The sequence below is a fragment of the Manacus vitellinus genome, unplaced genomic scaffold (assembly GCF_001715985.3).
Source record: "Manacus vitellinus isolate BGI_N305 unplaced genomic scaffold, ASM171598v3 scaffold_49_pilon, whole genome shotgun sequence".
Lineage (NCBI taxonomy): Eukaryota > Metazoa > Chordata > Aves > Passeriformes > Pipridae > Manacus > Manacus vitellinus.
In genome coordinates, this window is record NW_021940603.1 from 420532 (window position 1) to 446795 (window position 26264).

The 26264-nt window shown below is 50.2% G+C and overlaps 1 protein-coding gene across 2 annotated transcripts in view; it reads left to right on the plus strand.

The window, feature by feature from the left end:
• The window catches only part of VPS8 (VPS8 subunit of CORVET complex), a 63893-nt gene extending 38253 nt beyond the window's left edge, over positions 1-25640 (plus strand). For both annotated transcript variants that reach the window (XM_029962670.1, XM_029962669.1), the window contains exons 33-43: positions 2872-3013; positions 3624-3713; positions 4134-4176; positions 4908-5011; positions 6124-6202; positions 7067-7149; positions 12967-13047; positions 14393-14562; positions 15143-15311; positions 24257-24337; positions 24964-25640. In XM_029962670.1, coding sequence (XP_029818530.1) covers positions 2872-3013; positions 3624-3713; positions 4134-4176; positions 4908-5011; positions 6124-6202; positions 7067-7149; positions 12967-13047; positions 14393-14562; positions 15143-15311; positions 24257-24337; positions 24964-25107 — 1186 coding nt within the window. In that variant the 3' untranslated portion in view covers positions 25108-25640. The remainder of the gene's footprint in view (positions 1-2871; positions 3014-3623; positions 3714-4133; positions 4177-4907; positions 5012-6123; positions 6203-7066; positions 7150-12966; positions 13048-14392; positions 14563-15142; positions 15312-24256; positions 24338-24963) is intronic.
• The last annotated feature ends 624 nt before the right edge of the window (positions 25641-26264 follow it).

Here is a 26264-nt window from a genome sequence, read left to right on the forward strand (position 1 = left end):
TGTTATTTCCTGAGTTTTACAGCCATGTTTGTGTGGAAGGTGTTCATTTCCATACCCCCTGTGTACCTTAGAAGTCAAAACAAAACCAGAATTCTGCCAAGAAAATATCTTGGTTGGGTTTTATAGGAACGAAATTAGGTGATTTAGTCAATAAATGATTAATTAAATAAAAAAAGGAAGTTAAGCAGAAATGAAACCCAGCTGGAAGTTAAGTAGGACTTTGTTTATGCTGTGCTATCACTTGCAGCAAGTGGGAGCCAGTGAAGGTAGTAATTAACCTGGATTTTAATCTTATGCACAGAGTGCCTCCCGTAATCTCTGAGTAATAAACGTATCTAATTTCACTCTGCCATAATTAGAGCTAAATAGCCCCATTTCTGCTGTACTTACCTTCTAATCACTAGCAACATGTGATATGTTCAAACCAGCAATGGGGAGCAACTTCCTGCATCTCAGCTTCCCACAGATGCCTGCTTTTCCCCCAGGGCTGATGGGCCGTGAGGTGCTTTGGTCCACGTGGCCCTTTTCTAACACTCAGGTCCCCAGGTCTGTTCTCAGTGCTGGGAGGTTTTTTTCCTTTAAGACCTATTGAAAGGAGCTGAACTGGATCCTGAGAGAGGCAGGGAAGGAGGAAAAATCTTGCTCTGCAGAAACACCTACACTTCGTAGTATATTCATACATAAAACAGTGATTAGGTTCTGCTGAAAACATCTGTCTCTTTTCAGTCAATCTAAATGTTTATATGCTTTTTTTTTTGAACAAGATTCTTATTAGAGCAGAAAATGAGCTTTTTAAGGTCTCAAATACAAATGATTGCTTTATCATATGGGGACAAAACTCATCGTGCTGGTCTAACGATCCTAGTTGGTGGAATTGCATTAGGGATTAATTTGGCCCATTTAATTTAGCTAGAGATTTATTTTAGAGGAGGTGGAAGGGGGGCAGGGAGGAAACAGGGTTAACAGGAATTGCCTGGGGAAATTAAAACCAAATGTCTATATGTTTGTAGCATAAAGCAGCCCTAGGAAAAAAAGAATGTAGTGGGGGTTGCTCAGCTCATTAATCAGAGCCTTTGCTACGTTACCACTTCAAACTCTTGGGTTTTTTCCTCTAAAAAAGCCCAAACACAGTGAAACGTGTTTGTGTGTTATACCAACAATATTAACTTATTTAGCAACACAGTGTTCTGGATTTATAAATACATTAGCAGATACCTCAACTTCTAGTTCTGTTACAAGGGCTCTTCTCTCTGCCTGTGACACTTGCAGGGTTCCCTTGTGCCAGGTTTTTTTGAGAAACCAGCACTTAACTCTTCCTTTTGGGGAAGAACATGGCAGGGGGAGATGTTTGGATGGTTATATTGGAGATGGACATCACCCCATGGAGCTGAGCAGGACCTGCAGGGCTCAGGACTGTTGATTAGTTTTAGACATTATCAAAATCCAGCTTTCTTTCTGTTCTCTGCTCTCTGCCTTTCTTGATGAAGTGGTTAAGGAAAGGTCAGCTTGCTCACGAAATCGTGAATACTGAGTGCCAGAGTTATTTCCAGACTAGAGTTTGTTCTCGTGCTATAAATGTATGACTTGCCATTTTTCCTATTTTGGTAGACAAGAGATGATTTTAGGTAAAAAGTGCTTTATTTTAATCTACTCACAGAAGGAGTAGAGCACTCCCTCCCTCCCAGGCACCAGGGATGTTCACAGGGTGTTTGTGGTGGGAGGAGCGGGTGGTGAATGCAGGAGGCCAGAATTCAGGGCTCTTCTTTGGCCCTTCCAAACTCCATTCTCTGATGTCAGAACACAGGAGTTTGGACACCAGTTTTTGTGCAGCTGTGTCCATATTATGGCCACTGCTCAGTACCTGGGTGAGGCTTTTGTTTCTGGGCACACATCACTTCCAGTCCAGTGACTGACACTAATCACAGTGAGCTGCTGTTGGCTTGCTGGGGGCACAGCACTCTCCTGGCCTCTCCTGGATGAAAATATTCCTGTTGTAACTCTCAGGAAATACAGGATCACATTGGACATCAGACCTTTTCCATCCCATGGCTGTAGAGTTTGCACATCAACACATCTTCCCTGATTAGGAATTTCTGTTTGGATAAGTAACAAAACTAAATATGTGCCTTGATCCATTTTCTTTCCTGACAGGAGCCTCAGCAGAGCTTAAAGCCCTGTTTCCTAGGCAGGATGAACTCCTGGTGTTCCTCTCTGTGATGCACCAGTCCCAGAAGGGCCATGGGAAGTGTAATGTGCAGTGGCAGAGAGCTGCTGCTCCTTTTTTTCCCCCTACTTTGGATGTTTCTTTAATAAGAAGCCAGGGATTAGAAAATGGGGATGTTTCCCTAAAAGAGGCCTGAGTACCTGTCTTAGTGAGGTGGATCAAAGGGATGAAACACTAACATTTGAGAAGGAAGTCAAGGAAGAATTTCAGGAACAATAAGCAAAAAGCAACAAACTATTTCTTCAAACACATGCAGAGCAGGGCTGTAGGACACACAGATAATCAGGATTTGAAAAGACAAACCATAAGGTTTCATTGAAGAAATGAGGCGAGTTCTTTGTGCCTCTTTGCCATGGAATTGCTGAGGATGTGCCTGTGCTGGTCTCTTCTTCACAGGGGTCTTTGATAGTCTAATTTATACTAAGGCATCAGGAGAATGTGTTGTGGAAGAAATGAAATGCCTGCTGAGAGACCCCCCCAGCACTAGGAACTAGTAGAAACAGCATAATTTTTCTCTTAAAACCAGATTTTTTAAAGTTCTGTACTAAGGGTAAAAGACAACACACAATGGAACAAGAAACTCTTCTTTCCAGCCAGCTTTCTGGGCTAGAGTTTGACTTGAGTCTCTCGTGCCTGTTTTATTGCAGAGAAGGCATTAACCAAGAGCTGATACATTTACCACCCTCCATCACTGAGCAGTTCATCGAGCTGCTGTGCCAGTACAGCCCAGACCAGGTCCTAGAGACACTCAAAGTTCTGGAATACTGCAGACTGGAAGAAACCATTGAGGTAGGAAAGACATGTACGAGGCCAGGGGCCAGGGGATGCATTCAAACCAGCTCCTGCCTCTTTGAAGTGCTGCAAAGGTACTTCAGGATTAGTTCCTGGATGCTCTCCCAGTCCATTTCTCCTTCTCTCTGTTCCCTCCAGCTGCTGAACTGCTCTCCTGCAGCACAGTTAGGTCTGTTTAATACCCCGACTCTGGGTTTGGTCTCAGGGCTAATAAGAAAGAGGCCATTAGTGCTCTGAAGCTGCTGAGAAAGTGCAGAGTGGAGGGTGGCTGTGTTACTGCTGATTAATTGTGTTGGAGGTGTGTGAAATTATGAGCCTGGGGTTTTTGGGAAGCAACGCTGCCAAAATGTGACTAGTGCTGGGAGAGCAACTGTTCCTTCCCTTGATGACAATGGTAACAGTAATTTTTTAGTGCTGATGGTGGCAATAGTTGAGAAATCAGGGGCTGTAGGAGTGCAGCTCAGCCTGGGTAACCTGAGCACAGCACATGCAGGCCTGGCCATCTGGCCCTCCTTGTCTCGTGGGGTAAACAAACCCTGGCAGGCTTCTTAAGATTTTTTTTTTTTTTTTTTACATTTACCTTTTTTTTTTTCTCCTTTCAACTCAGATAACCCAGAAACATCAGCTCCACGAAGCTTCTTCGTATTTACTGGAGAAGAAGGGAGATATCCATGGTGCCTTTTTGGTTATGCTTGAGGTACTGAAACCCTGACTGTGGCACTTCTGCCATGCCCTGCCATCAGCAGGGTCTGTGCTCAGGTTTGATGTTGTCCTTGCTCCTCAATTTGTTTCCCACTAGAATCCATGGAAGCATTTCCCTGCTGTCACATAGCAATATGTTAAGTTGTCTGCAGGCTCAGCAAATCACTGTATTTTTTGGGCGAATCTTCAAACATCCAATAGATAATAGATGCAGAAATTTGTTTTTCTTAGTCAAAAATCATCTTTCAGCTCCTGCTTTCCCTTCCTTATTTGAAAAGACATTATGCTACTTTAATCATACTGGGGAGGAAAATGGGGATGAGCCTTTGTATCCCACCTTTTCCAAACAGTTCTATGAGGATTCTTGGTAGTGAACTATAAAGTTTATTGTTCTGTGTCCTCTCTTTTGTTTCAGCGATTGCAGAGCAAGTTGCTGCTGCTCACTCAAGATGATGAAAGTAAGAGATATCAAGTGAAATCTCATTTTCTATTAGATAGATAAACACAAAAATGCAAAGTGCTTGTACCTGACACCTGGCATAATGAGATCCTATTTCAAGTTTCTAGGTATTGCAGTGACTTCTTTTTTATTTATATTTACCTGGCTGTGGTAGATATTTGGGTGACACTTCCTCACTGCTAGTCTTGCTAGAGACCTAGAGCAGGTGCCCTGTCAGCTTTTTCCATTGTGACTGGTGCTCTCACTGCCTTACCAGACACATTTCCTGTGTCAGAATCCACTCCAGCTCGTTACTGAGCCTTAGCTGGCATTACATGTGAATAGTGATGAGAGACAGCTGGAAGTAGCTTTTTTTTCTGAAGCAAATTTCTCAGATAAATATGAATGTTCTGCCTACAGAAAATGAGTATATGCACAGATGTGCTGTTCACTAGCCCAGGGACTCATGGGCACCTAATTAAGTGCAGTGCCCATAGTTGTTACTTAATTGTATCCTAAACCACAGCTAAGATCTTCCTTATTTGATTACATGAAATGTTTTATTTGCCCAATTTATTGTGTTATTCAGGAAAAGTGCCAAAAATCAGGACTTGTCTTTATAATTTGGTTGCTGACTATAGTGAGCAGACTTTAGATGAGCAGCATGATTTCATTTTGCAGAAGGATTGGGAGTTAGCATATCTAATAGTTTTCATAATTGCAGTTTGTTTTTTCCCCACCAACTCTTAGGCTCAGCTGAACCCTCCTTGCTAGAAAACATTGAAGATACCTTAATGAAAACAATTGCCCTTTGCCAGAGGAATTCACACAGTTTAGACCAGCAACAGAGAGAGGTAAGGGAATCAAAGAATGTGTCACTAAAATCAGCAGAGGCCTCTGTGTCTCCTGAAACTTTCCCTGCCGTGGCTCTTCCTTTCCACATCCACTGGATACTGCTGTGCCTCAGGCAGTCATTGCTCTCCCCTCCCTCTGTTCTCCCTGCAGTGGTTCAGGTTTTAGACCCACAAGAGAGAAATCCTCCCTCATAGGGATGAAACACAGAACGTCAGCAGTGGGGAGGCAGAGGAGCCAACCCTGCCCCGCTTTAGCTCCAGCCCAAGTTCTGGCTTCAATGTCAGTCAGACAGTGCAGGAGGCACTGTGAGCTCTGAGCCAGCTTCATGGTGGCACAAAGCTGATGGTGCTGTCACTGTGGCTGCAGAGCATGTTCACAGCCCCTGGGTGTAGTGGCAGCCTGGTCTGTCAGGGTGGAGGCAATCCAGCTGGCTTGAGCTCCTGCAGGGAGCTGGGTGTGCCTGTCTCCTCGGGCTGGGGTTGCATTTCCATTTCACCAAAGCATCTTTACTCCCAAGATTCTGCATGATTTACATATCTGAACTCAGAACTGAGAATGGTTTGTTCCCGTGTCTGAGGAGGTGGCGTGGCTGGAAGTCAGGAATTGTGTAATCTCTTCACAAGCACTGTCCAATGTAGAGGTGACCTCCTGGTGTCTTCTCCACAAGGATGTCACTGTGCAACAGATAGGGAGAGAGTTTAGATGTCCCTTTCCATCTGGGATCCATTTACTGTGCTACCCACTCTGTGAGCTGTCTCTACACCAGAGTTTGTGTCTCACAGGGGGAAGTAGTTGGATGAATTAGAAGTAGGTTGTTGTCCCAGTAAAGAAACAGGTGAGAATAGAGAGGAGGAGCTGAAGGCCTGTGCTCAGACCATGATCAAACAGGGTCTGGGTCTGAGATGAGCAATGCAGACTGAAAGCAGATCCCCAGGTGCTTTGCTCTGAGGGTGTTTTAACATGTTTTTAGTGCTGTCCCACTGCAGTCATGAGAAATGCAGTTCTCAGAGCGTGGAAGAGTCTTTGCAAATGGCCTCTGACATTGCTCAGAGCTCATTTTTAGCACTGCCCTGTTCTTACTGGGTTTTCCCCTTGCATTCCATGATTTCAGGCCCTGTGGTTTCCCCTGCTGGAGGCCATGATGTCCCCACAGAAATCCTCTGGTTCTTCACAGTGTCGATACTCTGAATGTGAGTATTTTGGCTCTTGTAACCCCAAGTATGAATCACAAGTTGTGTGCTGTCTCTCCTCTGCTGAAGGAATAGAAGAAAAGCAGTTTTGGTACTCCATTCCTAAATATTCTGCTCCCTGACCTGCATGACTGTAGGACTGACCTCAGGCTGGGTGTTTGGTTGGCTGCAGCTGTCAGGGAGATAGTTATTTTTTAATTTAGTTGTATTTTATTTTGTCCTGAGTGGAGGAAGGTCCCTGCCATAGGCTGTACTAGTAAGTTGATTCCACTGAGGATGGTCTCTGAAGGAGCCAAGGTGCACAGCATGCACAAAGGCTTTGTGGGTTAGAAGGAGGTTGTAGTCAGTGCTTTGGGAACTCCTGACATAATAATACTGTCATTTTCCATGCCCAGCCCTTCTGGGCACTTCTCCCTGCACCTGCTAATTATCCCCCAAAGAAGCTGAATGGCTGAGTCCATGCATGTGTTGGCTCTTATTTAGGGAATTGGGCATCTGGAAACAAGTTTCAAAGGTCACTGCTAGGAAGTTTTAGAGTCTGTGGGGCCATAACATGGACAAGGCATCCAAACTGGCATGTGATAGCGGTAGGAAAAGTGAATGATAGTGCTACAAAGTAAGTCAAAATGGGAATGTTCACTGTGGGGGGTGTGGGAGAGAACACAGAGGCATCCTGGTATCAAAACCCTGTGCTACAAAAGGCCCTGTGTGCTTAGTGCAAAACCTGCAGAAGGAAAAATAGAAAAGTTGTTTACAAACTAGAACAACGTGACCTGAAATAAAACTCTCTTTATCTGTAAGACTGATCTCTGTACTCCCTGAATCCTAATGGAGTGCTGGTGGCTGTTGTGTTTGACATTCCAGCTTTGAAGAGTTTGACCATGCAAGTGCTGAACAACATGGCTGCGTTCATCGCTCTGCCCTCCATCCTGCAGAGGATCCTCCAGGTGAGTTCCAAAGTGTGCCACTCAGTTATTGGGAAAAGGTATTTCCAGTTCATTAGAGATCAGCTCAGCTGATTGTTGGGTTCCACATGTTTCAGTAAAAGTTCATTGGTGAGGTAAGTTGGGAAAGCTGATAGCAATATCTCAGAGACATGTGGGAACACATAAACCTGTGAGAAGATAATTGAGGTAATTCCTGCAAACCAAATAAAATATTATCTCAAGGGTTGCAGTTACTTTGAACTGAAACTTGGCAGGGTTAGAGGCAAAGCCACAATGAATTTCTCAAACTTGGAACTAAATCAGTTGAAAGTCGTTTAGCAAAGGTTCTGGGATGGGCAGTTGGGAAGACACTAAAGCTAAGTGTGTGGGCTTGGGAGAAAGATGCAATTTTATTTTAGAGATGTTTGTTAGTGAGCAGCAAACATTTTGTAGAAGAGATCATTTTAAGCAGGTGCTTGGGTTGAGTGGTCATGAGCTACTCTAATTTGTTGGTTTGCAAAACATGTGAAAGTTGAGTTTGGGATTTAATAACAAGCCTTGAGAAATGCAGAAAAGGAATTAGAAGAATTTTCTACTCTGCAGAGTGGGATGACTGAAGAGTTGAGACAGTGTCGAAACACTCTTCAGGGCTTCTGCTCCAGGTGAGAGGAGAAAAGGGCTTATAGGCTTCACAGGTTGAACACACCTCCAGCAGCCTACTGGTTTGATCTCAATACTATGCACAGTCTTGGAGCTGGGAAAAAATCGTAAGACAGCGAAGGATTTTGTAGAAGAGTGGATAAAAAGTGTGAGCAAACGAAATGTGGTTTTATCAAAGGTAGAAAGTGTCAAGCAAACCTAATGGCTCTTCAATAACTTATTTTGTCTGCTTTTAGCTGAGACATTGGATTTAGTTTCCTGTTGTCCTTTGATGTTTAATGTAGGCAGGAAATGATGGAGAAGCTGTGAGTGGGGAACTGCCAAGGAGGCTTCCCTGGGTTATGCTGAGAACTACCAGGATGGGGTGAGAGTCAAACCAGTGCCCACTGTGCAGATAACACAGCTGGGAGGTGTTACAGAGTGGGGGAAGATCCCATTCCCCTCGGGATGAAGAGAGATTCTTGTTGGCAGGCTTGAAATATTTCCTTCTGTTTTGGTTCTGACGGACTCTTTAGCAGCAATAGAAAATCCCATTTCCAGAGGGTGGCACTGATGTCCTGGAGGCAACAGGGGAGTGAAATGTCTTTGTCAGTTGTGGAGGGAAGTGGTTGCTGTGATGGCTCTGGTGCAGAGGCTGAGGGGATGCTTCAGCAGGCGAAGTACTTCTCTGGGGACAGAAATGGCATTCCTGAAAGCAGCTCTGGTCACTGGGTTTGGAGGCAGGGGGAGCTGCTCCTGCTCATTCCACTTGCCTGGTCAGCCCTACAAATCCAGTCTGACAAAAGAGAGATTTGGAAAGGCAGATATTTTTGTACAACTAGAGCAAAAAATGATGATTTCTTGAAATGCTTGCAGAGAGAGAAGGACTGAATTCCAGTTAAAGAGCACTATATCAGAACGTTCCAAGATGGGAGCAGGAATTGATCCCTTGTAGCTGGGAAACAGTTGTAGGGAAAACAACGTAAGGATGAAGAGAAGATCCTGTGGAAGGGGAGGTGGTCTTGATTTACAGGATCTCTAGATAAGTGGACTTGGCCACTTAGCACTCATTATTTTACAGATTCCACTCACACTCGTGTGTTTGCAAACCCCTCAGGTGTGTGGGAAGGAGTGATGTGGCCTGGATGGTCTGTGGGCATAGAGGGGGTGTGAGCCCCTCACTGGGCATCCTCTGACTGATGCCACCAGCTCAGTCATGTCCTGTACAAGTTGCTGCCTGTCATAAGGTGAATTTTTGCCTCTGAAGCTCACTTAAGCTTCTCCAAACTTGTCATCCTCCTCCTTAGGAGATGGGCTCTGCCACTGAGCACTTGTCTGTGCTGGGTCTTACCCACCTGCTGCCCTCAGTGCTTGGCACCTCCTTGGCTTGTTGGCTGGGAACAATGTCTTTTGTTACCAGATAGACCCTTCATTGAATCCTTTCCTCTTGTGCTTAAACCCCACATTTCCATCCACACTGCCCTCACACCAACCCTTCTTTCTGGAATTCTGTGATGCATTGCTCTAGGTCACTGTGTGTTTGTAGTGTGTTGTGTTAAATTCTTTCTCCAGGGCTTGCAGCAGCCCGTGGGAGGCTTTCTGTGGGTTTTGTTTGGATGCACAGCTTGGCCCTTGGAAGAATTGCTTTGATTCAGCTGGAAGGCTGGTGTTGGGAATGGTGATGAGCATGTCTTGCTGCATGGCCATGTCATGGGTGCCCAGCTCAAATGTTCATGGGTGCCCAGCTCAAATGTTCAGGGCTTCTGAGCCCTTGCCATGGTGGGGATCAGGAAACAAACTTCCTCTGTGTTAGGCAGAAGGGAGCACTGGATTTTTTGCCTCCCTGTCATCTGCTTCCTTGGATTACCTGGGAATGCCACCGAAGTGCCCTGCAGGGCAGAATCCCACTGTGGCATGTGTGCATGGTGCTTTCCCAGACAGCAGGAGCCCTGTGTTGTTAGCCCTGGCTGGGAGTTCTCTTTGAAGCCATGTCAAATTCCAAACCCTTCTGTGTCGGCTCTGATCAGTGCACAGGGCCTTGTTCTTTGTGTTATTGATGCACCACCTTAACTGTGACCACAAGTCAGCTCTGAAACCAGCCTCTCTGGACCCTGGAGTGCAGGGCAGCCTTTCCCAAGCCCTCCAAATGTTTTGGTGAAACCCAGAATTGTGAGTGGTGCTTGTCTGACAATGCCCTCCAAAGCTGTTCCAGCAGAGCTCAAGGCTTGGTAGTAGAGCTGCAGTCTGGGAGGGGGAACAGCTGCCCAGGAATTCCCTGGGGGATTTGCTGGAAGGTGGATGACATCAGTAAACTGAGGTAGATTATCTTGCCTTTTCTGAAGAGGAATTAGAGTATTCCAATTTTAGTGGACTGTTTTTCTTCCTCTTCTGGGCTTAACTGCTTACAGATTATACCTTATGCAAATGTTAACTTTGCAACCAAAATGCTTGGCTAAAGGGCACCTTGCAGGGGCTGTGAGCAGGCCTGCAGCTTTCCCAGGGAACAGGGGGGGCTCCTGACATCTGCCTGTCACAGCACACCGACCCAGTGGCATCTAATCGAAGTCATATGAAATAAAGGTTGATACATTTATGTTCTTGCTCATCCTTAATAGTGTTGTGGGGTTATTTATTAACTAGGAAGCCTGAACTAACCGCATTAGGAGAGATAGCAGAGGAATCCTCTTGAGCATTAAGAAAAATTCCATGTTATTAAGGATGGGAGTGCTCTCTGAAGGGGCTGAGGTTGAGTGTTAATTCCCTTACAAAGCTGTAATCCTTCATGAATGTTTTGTAAGCACATGGGGCTGATGTCTCCTACAAAAGGGAGAACTGGAGAAGCCAGAAATGTAAAAGCCGCCTCTAGGAAACCCAGAGAGGGGAAGGAAGGAAGGAAGAAATCTCTAAAAACTGTTCCAGAAAGCCTTTCCTTATATTTTTTGCCATTCCTGCTTAGGGCTGTCTCTGGCTGTTTTTCCTTCCCAGTCCTGGAGGTCAGCCCTGGGATTAGTTCTGTGTACAGTGGCTGGTCTGTCCCCTGGCAGAGGGGAGAAGCTGCAAGTGAATGTGTTTTCAGAGTTTATTAGCACTGGTAGCAAAGCAAGGGCTATTTCCTGGGCCTGGAAAGCAGTTGGAAATGAAGGAGGTGGAACTGGCTGAAAGGGCTGCATGAGCACCCCTGGCCAGTCCCTGGGTACCGGCCAGCGCTTCCCAATCTGCTCGTTGGTGGTGGCACTGGGCAGCCAGTTTGGCTTTGGCTTCCCATGCCAATGCCATGTTCCCAGGGCAGTGCCAGCTGTTCTTGGATGGTACAGTACCTGTTCCACAGCACGGGGGGTACATTTGTACCTGGAGCATGGATTCCAATCCAAGGCCGATTTTATAGGGTGGAATTAATGAAGGATATTCCTCCATAAAAGTAATGGATCCCACAAGGCTCTGGTGACTGGGACTTTTGTGGGGGCTCAAAGCAGCAAACAGGAAGAAAACATTGTGACTGGCTGGAGAAGTGAACTGAGGGGTGTGGATTGATCCCTGCCAGGGGCAGAGCTGCAGCCAGGCCCAGGAAGCGCTGCCAGCAGGGAATGGCCATGGACTCACTGCTGGCACTCAGCTGCTGGGCTGGTGTGAGGCTTAGCCAGACCATGTGCCTGCCCTGCAGAGGACACAGTCCATTTGCCTCCTACCTGCCATTCTTTTTGGAGGTCATCGAGGGTGACTTGAGTGCAAATGAGCCACTGAAATTTGGCCCTCAGACTTGGGTTCCCTCCTGGCAAAGCTGCAGGTGGGGCTTTATTCTCTCTCCCTCCTCTGCCTATCCAGACAAGAAACAAGTGGCTTTGAAAGTCTGCACCTGCAGGAATTTTGAGCTGCTCTCTGTAAGTGGTGCTATCTGGACACTTGCCTTTCTTTGGGCACGTGTTTGATGGCTTTAGAAAAGTATCTGATGGAGGCAGAACTAACTTGCTGTGCACTGTGGGTCACACCACTTGCTGTGCTGGAGGTCCCAAGTCCCTGCTGCCCCTCCATAATTCCTGGGGTGACTCAGTGCAGTGTGCTTGCTCCCTGTGCTGTGTGTTAAATGGTGCAAGGAAGGGAACCTTGGAGTGTTCAGGTTGTGTGCTCCCCCAGCAGAAAAGGAGCCTCTCCAGCACATCCAGCTCTTCATGCTCCATCCCACGTGCTCCAAATCCACAGCTGGTTTGGACTCAGTGCCTTGCTCTTCACAGGTCAGACTGTCCAGGACACAGGGACAGGATGAACCTGGATCAAGCTGGGCTGCACACATGGATCTCACCCCTGCAGCAGCCAGTAGATCCTGCTAGTGACCTGACTCCTCTGCCTTGCTTCCCGTTTTTATTAAAGACACTGGGAGCCACCACAAGCTGTCCCTGTGCAGTTCCTGGCATGTCCAGTGCCCCTGTGAGCAGGAGCCCACTCGTGCTGTGCAGCAGGGCCTGGCAGGAGGGAGGGACAGTGCCCAAGTCCTCCCCTGTTCCTTGCTTTGCCCATCTGCCCGTTGGAGAGGCTGTGGTTGTCCTGGCACGTGTCACGCTCCTGTCCTGCACCAAGTGATGCTCCAGAGAGTGCCAGGGTGGCTGTGCAGGAGAAGGGATTGTTTGGGCTGGAGCAGGGCTGGGGAAGGGTGAGATGCACCAGGGGGATGAATTGTACCACAGCCCTTTGCTTATGCTGCTGGGCCATGGAAGTAATACTGCTCAGGGCATGTGGAAATCACCCCTGCAGCACCAGGAGTGCCCCAGGCCCCTGTTCCCTCTGCCATCTGGTGTGGGGTCAGGATTGCCTGGCATTCCTGCAGCTGAGGGGCTGTGGGATGAACTCGAGGGTGAGTTACTCCTGAGTGGGCAAGAGCACGGGGAGCAGGGGCCCAGGAGCTGGCTGGCCATGCCATTCTCCAGTCAGCTCCTGCACCTCCTGAATGGAGTTTCCAAGGTCTGAAGTCTTTTGACCCAAGCACACTAATTAGTATTGATGTTGCCATCGACTGATTTTTGCTAATTACCAATTTTCCCTCAGTATGGGGGATTATTCTGCTGTCCTTGGGCACATGCAGCATATTTAACTCTGCAGTCAAAGGTTCTGTTTGTGGTGCCAATCTGGAGGAAAAAAAATTATTTGAGAAGAATCAGAACAGTCATATCCTGTGATTCAACTACAGCTTTTCATTTCTTCACACAGGATCCAGTTTATGGAAAAGGGAAACTTGGAGAAATTCAAGGGCTTGTCCTGGGAATGCTGGACACCTTTAACTATGAACAGGTAAGCTGACTGTGTTTCTGTTCTGCCCATGCTGCAAACAGGATTATTTTGGCTGTGTGGCCCTGCTGCTCTCCCTCATCTGTCATTTGTGTCTGCAGGGCAAAGGCAGTGGACGTGTGAGTGATTTCTGTGTGATTGGGGGCTGGGGATGAGTTTGTTTTGTTCACAGATTGCAGGTGAGGGGACTGACAGGTACATGGTGAACACCTCTGCAACTCAGTTCTGTGTTAAACGTGCTGGAAGGAGAAACATCTGCTTTTCTCCAGCTCATCCTGCAGTTAGGGACTCAAAGGCACAAAACTGATATGCTTTGTCTTTATAGGCAGTTTTAAATAAGAGATTTTTCAACTAGGCTGGTTTTGCACTTCCCAATGGTAATGCTGCACTTCCTTTGTGACCTGATGAGATTTCATCTTAACCTCAGTCCTGCTTTTCTCTGTCCAGTCCCAAATCCCAGGCAATCTCCACACTTCAGTAGCTTTCTAAAACTCCTTTTCCCCTAAACAAGAATGCACAGTCTTCCTCCAGAGTCACCCTCCTCATTCTGCTGCCCTGTGGCACTGCCATCCCATCTGCTGCTCGGGTCAGGCCTCCCTGCACCAGCAGCCAGTAAAAATACAGTGGGAAATCACTTTGCTGCAGAGGGCTGGACATGAAGAGCCTTTAGCCCTGTGTTTGGGGTCCTGGTGAAGTCTGTCAGAGCAGCACAAACTCTCTGTCAGTGCCTGGCAGCTCTGTGGGACAGGCTGCATGTGCAGGTGTGAGCCAGTGCTGCAGCCCCTGCAGCCTTTTGGGAGCTGCTGCTGTGGAGCATCCACAGGTCACAGACCAGAGCACCTGCTGCTGCTGAGGGGACCTGACCCCTGAAAACACAGGGTGTTGGCTTTTGGCTCTTCAGAAATGGACATCTCTGTTGGGAAGGACAAGAGGAGCACTTCAGGGGTTTTTTAATGCATTAATTGCCACGGGGCATTTGGGCTTTGACTTTTATCAGCACATTTCTCCTAAAGTGGGGGTTGTAAGCAGTAACTCACCAGGTAGAGGGAAAAAGGGTGTGAAAGATGCCAAAATGAGCCTGCCATGTCTCTGTTAATGCTCTTTGACAAAAATCAATACAGAGCTTGTCTAGTTAAGAGTGGAGAGGAATTGCCTCTATTAACGTGCCTTGAAAGGTGAAGTGTTTTGAGGGCAGTGGATAGAAAACATAGAAGAGGGGATTTTATTGGGTTGTTTTTACTCTTAGTGATCTGCTAAGCTGCTTGTTAGGAAGAATTGATGAGCAGGGAGTTTGTGCAGCGTGGAGGTGACAGACTGACAGAGTTACTCTGTGTTGTCTCCCACACAGACCCTTCTAGAGACAACTACGAGCCTTTTAAACCACGATCTCCACTGGTCCCTGTGTAACCTGAGAGCCTCTGTCACGAGGGGGCTCACCCCAAAGCAGGATTACTGCTGCATCTGTCTCCAGCAGTACAAGAGGAGGCAAGAAACTGCTGATGAAATCATTGTTTTCAGGTAAAGTTAAGGGGTGGGGTCACAGCTGTGATGTGCTAGTAGTTCTAAAAGGGGAAAAAAGCTCCTGGTGTTTGACTTGCACGAGTAATCATCTATATTCCTGTGAGCATGTCTCCCTGTGAAGGGCTGGCTAATCAAACCCACCAGAGCCTGCTCTGCATGCAGCTAGCTCTGCTCTCTGCAAGGAATCACCTCCCAGTTCTGTGTCCCTGCTCCCAGCAGTGCTCCTGGGGCACTGCAGCACCCTGGGCTCCTGTGTGTGTTTGTCCAGCTCAGATCCCCCCCAGCCCTGGCTGTGTTTGTGGCTGGCCTCTCCCCTGCTCCCCTCTGTGCCCAGCTGTCTGTACAGTAGGACAGGGTCACTGTTACCTGGCTGTTCTGTCCTGTGGCTGTACCAGCAGATGGGCACCCACTGTTACTGTGGTGAGTCTGGGAATGCCACAGGAGGGTGAGCAGGTGGGAGGGAGTGCATACACTGCTACCTGCACTCCTTGTATCCCACTGCCCAGCCACTTCCCCCACGGTGCATGGCTCAGGAGGGGCTGCCCTGCCTCCAAACACTGATTCCTTCTCTTTCCAGCTGTGGCCACCTGTACCATTCCCTGTGCCTGCTGAGCAAGGAGTGTGGGACAGTCACCAAGGGCCTCATGAGGTGGATGTGCTATAAATGCAACTCGAGTAACAAGGGAGGAAAGCTCAGTGAGAACTTCTCAGAGCTGAAAAAAGGAACTGGAGCATCCCTGGCACAGGTAGGGTTTGGGAGGTGGTTTCTCTTGGAGTAAGCTTTTGTCATTGCTTTGTTCTCGTGTGTCTGTGCTTCCAGAGAAGTCCCTGATCCAACAGTAGCTGTCAAAGAGTATCAGCAGCCAACTGGTCACGTTCCTGAATGTCATTGTATTTTGATGGGTACACAGAGCTGTGGAAGTCGTGGGAATGTGTTAATCCAGAAGGCCTGGGAGCTGATGGCAGGGCCAGCTGGATGCTGGCAGCTGATTGCCTGCTACGTGCATCCACTGCTTTGTCTTGTTTGGGAGAGTCTGGGATGGGACACTGGGGGGACAGTTCCTTTCAAACTATTTTCAGGAATGTCTTCTATAAAACTTAGTTAAAAGCTGGCATGTTCCTTGTGGCTGGATCGTGGAGCCTCTGTTCCACCTTCCCAACAGATAACCAGGCTCTGGGTAGAGGTCTGGGATTGATTTGATTGTTTTGGCTTTGCTAAGTGTGATGTTTTAAGAAGCTTGTGTGTGACCAAGACTGATGGAGCTGGATTTGGGTGAGAGAACAGAGAATTAGTTTGTGTTTATTGTCAGTATTTGTGCTTAAGAAGTTTCACCATCCCTAATTCAAACAGAAGTGCAGTCTCCATATGCATGGAGCTGTCTCTTCCCTGGCATTGTGCTGAGGATTGCAAGCCACACTGGCAGGCAGCTTGTTGGGGTGTCTTTAGGGATATTGCACGTGGGGAGCTGAACTCTGGCTCGGCAAAGGCAGCCACTGAGGAGGGTTTGTTCCTGTGCCTCAAGGTACTTAGTGCATTGTCATCACACAGATGCACCCAGAGCAGTGAGTCTTCACTGCTGGAACCAAGAGAATTCAGTCTTGCAGTACATTTTTGTAGTAGTACTTTAGTTTTCTTCCAGCAGATGATTCCAATTTCTGCCAAATCCATCCCAATCCAAAGCTGGCTGATGGCATCAGTCAGCTCCTGGCAGTTGCTGCACTGACAGGAAAGGCTTCCTGCTTGGAGGGAGGAAAAGGAACCTCAGAGGGGTGTATAAAGCCCCATGCAGTCTCTGCAGTCAGGTTGTGTTAGTGTTTTATTTGGTGACAGCATGGAAAGCTTTCCTGGCAGGTTGTAAATCCACTGGGGTCCAACCAGGCTGCTTCCAAACGTGGTGTGTGTGTGTATGTGCTGCCCTGCTGCAGGGGGATGTGGGCACTGGCTCTAAAGTTGGGCAGGTTCAGCAGCACCACATCTCCCCCTCTGCACTCCTGCTCCCCAGCAGTGGCTGTAAAGGGGGGTGACAGGCTGGGCTGCACTTCAACAGCTCAAGGCAAAATTAGATACTAAAACTGCATCCAGCATTCAAGTGCCTGACACTTGATCCCAGTGCCTGATAACTGGGTTATTCTCTGGGTTTCTCATGGGCAGCAGAGCCTCTGTGCCTCCCCTTGAACACCAGTGTGGACATACCCCAAGAAAGATGGGGAAAGTGCTCCAGATGCAGTGGGAATGATCGGGGAAGGGAAGATGCTTCCCTTTATTTATCTGATGTGTCTGTGAAAGTGAGGGGCTGGCTGGGACTCAGGGCTGAAAGGGAGATGTGGAGAGACTGGATGGGGAAGAAAGGGGTTACAGCACAGGTCATCTAGTGCTGGTTGGAAACTGTCCATCCCAGGCCATCAGAGTGTGGGATGCTTCCTGCTGCTGCTTTCCTGCTGCTGCTTCCCTGCTGCTGTCATGTGCTCTTGGCAGGGAAGCCACTGCTTCCTGCTCCACACACAGCCAGCCCAGCCCACCAGAGCTTGGCTCTGGCTCAGCAGAGCCCCAGCACTGCTTCAGGCCCCCCACCTCCTCCTCCCCATGTCCCAGATCCTCTCCAAGTTTGTGATGTTCCTCATGTATTTAAATTACAATATTTAACTGTTGTACTTGCATGTGACCAAACTGTTGTGCAGTCAGAGCTTAAAAAAGCTGAGTATATTTAGACTTGGCAACAGACTGTAGAATCTCCAGCTTCTCCAGGAAGTTTGTTTGCTGAACAGTCACCCCTCAGCATCGTTCATTAACCCTGGGAGGTACCAATTCCTCTGACCAGGCCGTGGGCTGAGTCACAGAACTGACTCGTTGAGATGGGGGAGGTGCTGGGAATGTGGAGGAGATGGAGCTTCTCTGTGCTCCCTCCTAACTCTGCTGGCAGAGCCAGAGCTCTGTGTGGGACGAGCTGGTGCTGGTGAACAGGAAATCCCGAGGGAGGCCACGCTCACAGGGTTGTGCTTCCAGCCCTGCCCTCCCTTACCCCAGAGAGCCATCTCCAGAGCTTCCAGGCCATTCCACGCATGGATCTGTGGGGAGGGTGTTTCCTTGCAGCCTCTTTGAAGACCCTGAAAACTTAATCTGTCTCTGGGCAAAATCTAATGTGGTTTTTATTTTTCCATAGGGAAATCTTCAGTTGAGGTATTTATTTTCTCAGGAAGCCTTGAATTAGGAGTAGACTCATACTGAGAAATGCCACTGAGCATCTGGAGTGCATTTCCCAGCACTAATTCTGCCCTGCCCAAGCAGGGCCTGTCAGTTTGAATTGTGCAGTGTGGCTGAGATGTGGATGTGAAACGACAGCCCAACAGACAGGGTTTCTGTGCCCTGTGCTGTGTGTGTGGTGCTGTAGCCAGTCCCTGAAATTGGGGAGGTGGAGAGATGCCACAAGCCATCACTGACCTGTCACAGGATCAGGGACAGCTCCTACTGAAGTGGGGCCTGGCTGGGCTGAGGGCTTGGGGCACCCCACCCAAGGGGAACAGGGGAGAAGGGCAGGGGGGCTTTTCTCTCCTCTGGTTCTGCTACCAAAAGTTTGTGCTGTATGTGTTATCCCCTAAGCCTTGCTGCCATCTCAAGGATAATCTTCTGGGACTAAAGGATCATCTGTCCCATCTCCCCTACCCTCCCATAACTGAGAGTTCACAGAAATGAGAGCTTGTGTTTGTGGTGGGTTTTAATCCAATTGCAATCTCGCAGTGTTGCTGTTGTGGTGTTTGAAGTGAAGGCACAGCAGCTGGGCTCTGCCTAAATACCTGCTGAAACACTCCTGATGTCTCAACCATCCATCCCCAAAACTCATTTGCCTCGTGTCAGTGAGCTGGTTTGTGTTTGCCATGGATTCTGCCAGCCTGGGTACCGGGGATCAGGGAGAGGAGCACAGTCCTGGCTCCTGGGCCATGAGCCCTGCCACAAAGCCCTGAACTGCCATGCTCTGGTTATTCCATGTTTGAGGAGGTGCCTGAGTTCTAAGGACACCATTGTTGCAGCTGTCCAGATGGCAAATGTTTTATTCAGGAGTTTAATCCTGTCAAGTCACGCCAGGACGGACAATGGACGTGATCCATAGTTAATCCAGTTTGTCAGGCTCTACCTTGGAGCTCTGTCCTGCAGCCTTCCAGCACCCCTGCCTGTGAGCCTTCCAGAGCCTCAGGACTGGGCCCTCTGCAGCACCTCTGGGTGCTTTCTCTTGCTAACAGTGAAGGTTTAGGATGGTTTTTTTTCACCACTACTTATTGTAGAGCCAGCCAGGCATTACATGACCTCCATCAATCAGTGAACAGAGCCAGTTTAACTGTTTTCAGTGTAACAGTGACCATCAGTTATTAGTTTGTCTCCAGCAATACAAAAAATTGCAGAGGCTTTATAGCTCTGAAAATAACCAGCTGTGATCCCCCCAATAACAAGAGGAGATAAGTAGTGTTTTATACAGTTACAAGGTTGAGCATTCTCTCCTCTGTGGAGAATATTCCCACATACACATTGACTGAGCGAACTCCAGCTTTGGAGTTGGCTTTGGGGGGGGATTCCTTCACTGTGTTTAGGATTGCTTGGAAACAGAAGTGATTAAGTAAGAAGAAAACTGTGTGCAGGTGTCTTCACAAGCAGGTAGAGGAGGACTGGCACCAAAGCTAAAACTGAAACCAAAATACAACTTGGGAAAGACTGATTTGAAAACCATATTTATCCTTTAGACGCTCTTAAATCAAAATTGACTGTTTTCTTGGACTTTTGCTACTGTAGAGGTGGGTTAGTTCTGTTGTTTTGTTGTTTTTTTTGAGAAAAATCAGAGTGAATTGTAATTGTGCCCCCTGGCCTTCGTACAGAGCAATCTGCAGCCTGGCAGAAGGTTCCTTCCCCTGCCTGCAATCCCAACCCCTGCCTGCTGACAAGAATCAGGGACAGCTGAATTCCAAACTGCCCAAAGCCAAGAGCAGTGGGACTGGGATGACCTGGGGAAGGGTCATGTCCTGGTTAAGAGAAAAGATGGGAAAGTTGCAGTGGAGAATCTTGGCTTGACTTTGCATCTCAGTTTCTGAGAAACTATTCCTGTGGTTTGATGAAGATTTCATTCCCTATCTGGGGGGATGTGCTGAACAGACTCATTTAAATACAGTGGCAGATGCTGGGCTGCTGCAACCTCTGGATGTTCCCCCAAACTGCACAGACCTGCCAGGGAGGCTGTTCCTTGGGCTGGATTTGCTCCTGCAGGGGGGATGGCTGCTCCTCTCTGGGATTCCAAGCTGAGGAATAACCAGCTTGGAATTGGGCCCAAGGGTTAATGGTGCCAGTGGCTCCTCTCTTCTGATGTTCCTCTGAAGGAGGGGAGCAAAATAACTGGAAGCTGAGGCTTTGGCTGTTTGCAGTCCTTTGTGGGAGGGTGGGAGAGGGAATTCTGGCTGTGTCAGTGGTGCTGGCAGGAGCCCAGGGGGCACTGGCTGTTCCTGAGGGCAGCTTTTGGAAATGCAGGTGAGCATCTGTCTCTGGTATATCCCATCAGTGGGAAGCTGCAGTTTCCATGTCCCACCTTCCTGGTGCACAAGGAAAACAGTGTTTTGTGGTCTGTGTGAGGCTTGGGCACAGCCAGGCTCAGACAGCTGCTGCTGAGCCCCCAGGGCAGAGCTGGGCTGAAGCACCTTGGAAACCTCCCTGTGGCACAGCAGTGCCAGGCTGTTCCTGGGGGCATGGGTAGCACGGGTGTTCCCTGGGCTGTTCTGTGAGGTCTGGGGTCACATTATCAATAAGCCTCTGGCAGGAGGGGTCACTCACCCTTCTTACATCGAGTAGGACTTCTTCCTTCTCTGTGTCTTTACATAGGACCCAGAGGAACAGCTGGAGCTGTTCCAGGGCAGGGTCAGGTTGGATCTCAGCAAAAGGTTCTTCCCCCAGAGGGTGGTTGGGCACTGCCCAGGCTCCCCAGGGCAGTGGGCACAGCCCCAAGGCTGCCAGAGCTCCAGGAGGGTTTGGATGATCCTCTGGGGCACAGGGGGTGACTCTGGGGGATGTTCCTGTGCAGGGCTGAGGGTTGGACTGGATCATCCTTGGGGGTCCCTTCCAGCTCAGGAGATTCTGGGATTACCTTCCCTTTCTCTCCCCAACTCCTGCCATTGAGAGAACGCTGCACCCCTTCAGTCTTCTGTGGGATCTGCTCAACAGCCCCTTGGCTCATCTGTAGCTGGTGAATTCTCTGCCTTCCTGCAGAGAAGCCTCTGTCCTCGGGCTCAGCCCCAGCAAAGACCTGCTGTAACACTTGATCCACGTGCTGCTGTGCTTCCCTTGGAGCCTGCTGGATTAGGAATGAACACCTCGTCTGCTGTGTCCAGTGAGGGGGGGTGGGGTTTGGGTTTGTCTAATTAATCCTGAACAGCATTGTTGCTCCTTGGGCTGAAGGCATCAGTTGTAAGGCCAGGGGAATATTCCAGCAGTGCCTGGCGTCAGCAGGAGCCACTAAAGGGGGTGTGTGGAGGTGTGCCAGTATGCTTCCAGGTACCTGCCACAGCCAGTCCCCTGCTGTGCCCTCATCCCTGCAGGCTCACCTTGCAGCAGCAGTGAGTGTATCAGAGCACAACAAACCTGTGCTCTCCCTGCCTTCAGTGGGAGCTTTGCTCCTGAGGTTCACTTAAGTTCAGCTGGAAATAAGAGACATCTGCCTTGCCCATGCTGCTGCTGAGGAGATGGGAGGCCAGGGCTGTGGGACAGCCTGGCTGTGCTGCAGTGCTGGGGAGGCTGCTCTGCCCCACGGGGTCAGGGCTGTGGGACAGCCTGGCTGTGCTGCAGTGCTGGGGAGGCTGCTCTGCCCCACGGGGTCAGGGCTGGGGCTGCAGCAGCGGGTCCTGCCCTGCCGGCCCTGCCCAGGGCTGTCCTGCTGCCAGGGCTCACCCTGGATGTGCTGCCAGGGCACTGGGGAGGCCCTGGGAGCCTGGTCGAGGAGCAGCACATCCCTGGCTCTGGGATGGCCCCAGGGAAGGGTTGAGCTGTGTGGCTGTTCCCCCTCAGCCATGGCTGGGCTGTGTCTGTCCCGGAGTGTCACTGCAGAGGCTCTGCAGAGCTGCAGCAGCAGGAGCACTGCTGTTCTCTGAGGGGTGTCCTGAGCTTTCTCTGGAGCTCATTAACACTTCTGTAATGTCACTGTCGTTCCAGTGACTTTGGGTCAGAGCTGCCTGCCTTGCTCTCTTTTTGGTTGATTGTTCCAGGTTCCTGGGAGTCCATGAGAACAGCAGAGCCTGTCCCACAGAAGAGAAATAGATTTCCAGATTTCCTTACCTTAATTGGCTCAGCTTTCATTAAAACACTGGGTTTGTGTACCCATTTGTAAGATTGGCTGAGCTGTGGTGAAAAGAGTGCCCAGTTGCAGGGGAGGGAGGCAGAGGGTGGGCTTGGTGTCCATTGCCCGTGGGCTCTAAACAGGGAGGTGGGGGTTGCCTTGGTTCCTAGGAACCCCAGAACCTTCCCCAGGACTTGTGGCTGCCTCTGCCTGTGTTAGGGAGCAGCCCCTGGCACAGTGTGGAGCTCTGAAGCTCCAACTGGTGCAGCAGTGTCTTGTGTGGAAGGAATGGCTGACGGGCAGCTCTGGGATGGGTCTCTTGTGTGACTGTAGATGGTGCCTCTGCTCCAGCTGCTGTGATCTGCTTTGCTCAGGCACCAGCTGAGGATGGAATTTGGAGCTGTTAAAGATAATTGCAGGCTTGGGAGGGCTGTGTGGTGACTACCAGAGGGGGTGGAATACGTGCAAGCAAAAACTATGCAACAGAAATGAGCATTCGTGGTGGGATCTTGGAGAACTGGAAAATTAAAAGGAGCCTTTCTCCTTCCTGGCCCAGATCCACAGGGAATCAGTTGTCTCTGGGGTTCTGTGTCTAGTCTGAAGCCTTTCCAAAGGGGTGTAGGGATTTGCTGAAAGTGGCTTGGAGGTGCCAAGGGCTTTGTCCTGCTCTGGACACTCTGGAGCTGCTGGCCCTGGAGGCAGGGGCTGTGCTCTGGGTGAGCCTGGGGGCTTCCACTGACCCACAGTGCTGCTGCTGTACCCCAGAGCCTCCCACGGCCCCCGAAGGGAAACACACCTTTAGTGACACAGTAAAAAAGGAAAAGGCCTGACAGCAGTTGTTTCCATGACAACTGAAAGAATTGCCTGCAATATTTCAGCTCATCAGCCTGGGAACAGCCTGATTGATAGTTACACACGCGTGGTAGGGAGAGAGCAGGAGAGGGGAGGCCAATTATACGGCATTTTCCTTGTCCTTGAGTGCCTGTGGCCACAGACACTGTGGAGGGCAGGTTTTCCTTGCTTTTTGCTCTTTCCAGGTGAGGATGACCTGCTAGTTCCTGCCAGTATCACCCTCAACTGTGGTACCTGCCCCTCAGTGTCCCAGGCTCCGGGGGCTGTGCAGGGAATGGGACGTGTGGCTGCTTGGCTGGTAACTAGCAAATAGTTATTTGCACTAGAGAGAATATCTTGGAAGGGAGGGAGGGAGTTTGGCACATGCTGCCAGCATAAGGGATCTCTTCCCAGACTGATGATCAAAGGCAGGCACACGTGGCTTCAGGACAGTCACAGAACTATCCAGGCTTCAGGAAACCTGTGGTGGGCTCAGAGCACCTTCCACTGCCAAAGAGAGTTTAAAGTCAGTGCAGCTTCAGTCAGTCCCCACTGGTAGGACTGTAGCATTTTGGGTTAATAGCCCCTGGGAAATGTATTTTGGAGAAAATATTTGTATGTTCCCTTAAAAATAGATCCCCAGAGACAACAGATGCCAGCCTGCTGCTCATGAGGGAGGCCGTTCCCCTGGCTCCTGTTGTGGTTTCTTGATGATGCTTTTCCTTAGCAGGATGAGCAGAAACATTCAAAATAGAAACAGTGTGGTGTGATAAATGGAACAAACCTACAAGAATCTGTGATGCTTTGTCATCTCTCCCTGGGATATGTAAATGGTGCCATTTACAGCAGCCTGAGTGTGCAGCCCTCCTTGCCTTGGTGCTCTTGGTGCAGCTGTGGGCCCTCTCCCTGCAGCTCTGGAGCTGCCCTTTGCTGCTGGGCAGGGCCAGTCCCAGGGGACATGGCTGCCATGGCTGTCACTCACCCCCTTTCCACCCCTCATTTCCCACCTTTCAGTCTGTAACATCCCACTGGGAATAAAAAGGCACCTTAGGATGCCATTAGTTGTTCCCAGTCCCTGGCACCGTCGTGTTCCCGTCCCAGCCAGGCACAGCCTGTGCCCCATGGCAGCGGGGCCGTGTGGGGCTGAGCAGGGCTGGGAGGTGAGACAGGACTGGGGGAGCTGCTGCTGCCTGGGGAGGAGCCCTGGAGAGGCTGCTCATCCACACAAACCCATTGCTTCTCTTCCCAGCTGGCTGCGGGGGAGCTTTCCCATCCCTTTTATCCTTCCCCCAAAGGTATTTCAGTACTGTGCCATCAGGGACAGAGCCCAGCAGGAAGTCAGGATGCAGGGGTGTATCTGTCCTTTGTGCCACAACAGGACTGTTTTCTCCCAGAACTGAGGTGCACACGGTGGCTCGAAGCCAAAGGAGAGGTGGCTCAAAAGGCCTCCCAGACAGGCTGTGGAGCAGCTGCTCCAGGCCCAGGAATGAATTTCTGTGTATAGGAACTGGACCCCCTGCGGGGTGTGGTTTCTGTAACCTTCTCACTCTCTTTCTTAGGCGAGTTCAGAGTCCCTGTTGGATCCTCAGCAGATCCAGGCCTTTGACCAGCTGTGCCGGCTGAACCGAGGCACGTCCCGGGTACGTACCCCCCGCTCTGCTCTGCTTTCACTTGCTCACAGACGTTCTGCACGTTGTCAGACCAGGCACCAGTGTGGCAGGGAGGCCTCTGGCTTTTCTCTGGGCTTTGGGCCAGTGCTGTGCACACCGTGAGGCAGCCACGCTGGGGAATTCGTGGGTAGGGAAACCCAGGAATGCCTCTGGCTTTGGGGCTGGGCCTGACAAGTGCCACATCCTTTTTGGGTTTGTAGCCTCCCTCCCCTGCAGACACTGTGTGGCTCCCATGATCACTCGGGATGCTCCCTCCTCCTGCCCCCGTGTTGTCCCAAGGAGAGCACAACTCCCTCTGTCCCTGGCATTTTCCCTTTGCCTCCTGCCTGTTTTGGTTGCAGTTGTTGGCACTTTCAGCTCTTTCTGGGCTTGTTTTTCAATTATGTGATTTTAAACCAACCTAAAGATCCCTGGGGAGTTGTTTAGCTCTGGACTGGTGGCCCCCTCTGTAGGGCCCCTCCATAGCCACCCTTTGCTGTAGGTGGGTTTTCTCTGACTGCTGCAGGAACACGGTGACCCCCCAGCCCTTTGTCCCTGTGCTCCCTGCAGGGTGTTCCCGGGGTGCTGAGGGTGATCCATGTGTGTTTTCCCTGCAGTTGGCTCTCCTGACGGAGCTGGCCCGTGGTGGTGAAAAGCACGGGCTGCTCAGCACTTCCCACGGGGACTCGGCCTCCAGCAGCGTCTTCCAGAACGAGACCTTCCAGCTCCACCTGACCCCCCCTCCGCTGGCCGAGGACTAGTGCTTGTGTGCTGCCAGGGCTGGGCCTGCCCTCAGCTCCTGCTGCTGGGAAGCCTTTCCATCACTCCATGGCACTTTTCCCTCCACATCCCCTTTTCCAGAACCTTCTGGGCTGACTCTGGGTTTGTAGCTGGGTGATCTCCCTGCTCTGCTGCGGCCTCTCCCTAAGCCAAGGCAGGTGGGGACAGCTGGGCTGGGAGCTGGAGCTCTGGGGGCAGAGCCAGCGTGCCAGGGCATGGACAGCAGGGGCTGCCTGTGCCCACCTGGGATCGGGGCACTGGGAACTGTCCACACACTGCAGTGAGCTCTGCTGGGCTGGAGGAGCCTGTGCTGTGCCCAGAGCTGTGTCCCGGGGCTGTGCCTGGGGCCACACCTGAGCTCTGTGTTCCCAAAGCAGCTGTTTTCCAAGGCCTGGCCCCGTCTGAAGGCACAGAACAGGCAAACCTGGAGAAGGCTGAGGAACGTGCGGGAAACGTGAGCGGTGCCCGGTGTGTCCCACCTCCCAACCATTAAAGAGGCCCTTGGGTGAACATCTCTTGTGACTTCTGCACACGGGGAGCGGGTGAGGGCTGCTGGAAAGAGATGAATCTTGTCCCTGGGGGTGAAGCCCAAACCTCGCCCCTCGCCTCGTTGTACCTTATGGTGGGGATGTGGGGGGAGCGTGTGTAAAAAGGTGTCTTGGGCCCTCGGGGACTGCAAGGGGGAGAGGGTGGGTGGGATGGGTGCTCATGGTCACAGAGGTTTGTCACTCTAAGCTCAGCCCACTGTTCTGTAACACCAAAGTGGGCCCTGTCCCTTCCCAGCAGCACCTTTAGGACCTGCTCTCACCGCTGCACCCGGGTGTAGGTCGGGTTTCTGTGCTTCTTACACTCCTCTTCCTCCTGCTCACTTTGTCACTGGCACTTGGGTGTTTGGGGTACCACACCCTCGGGGTCCCAGCTGCTCCCAGGGCACAGCACCGGGTGGGGGTTGTTCTCCCTGCACACAGAACTCTGGTGGCTGATCCATGCAGAGCTCACATGGAATGGCAGGAATATGGGAACAGAGAAGCACCAGGTGTTGTGCAGAGCTCACCTGGCCAGGAGCAGTGCCTCACCTCCTTCCCACGAGCACTGAGAAGGGCACACTGCTGTTTCCAGCCTGCAGGGCACCTGGTCA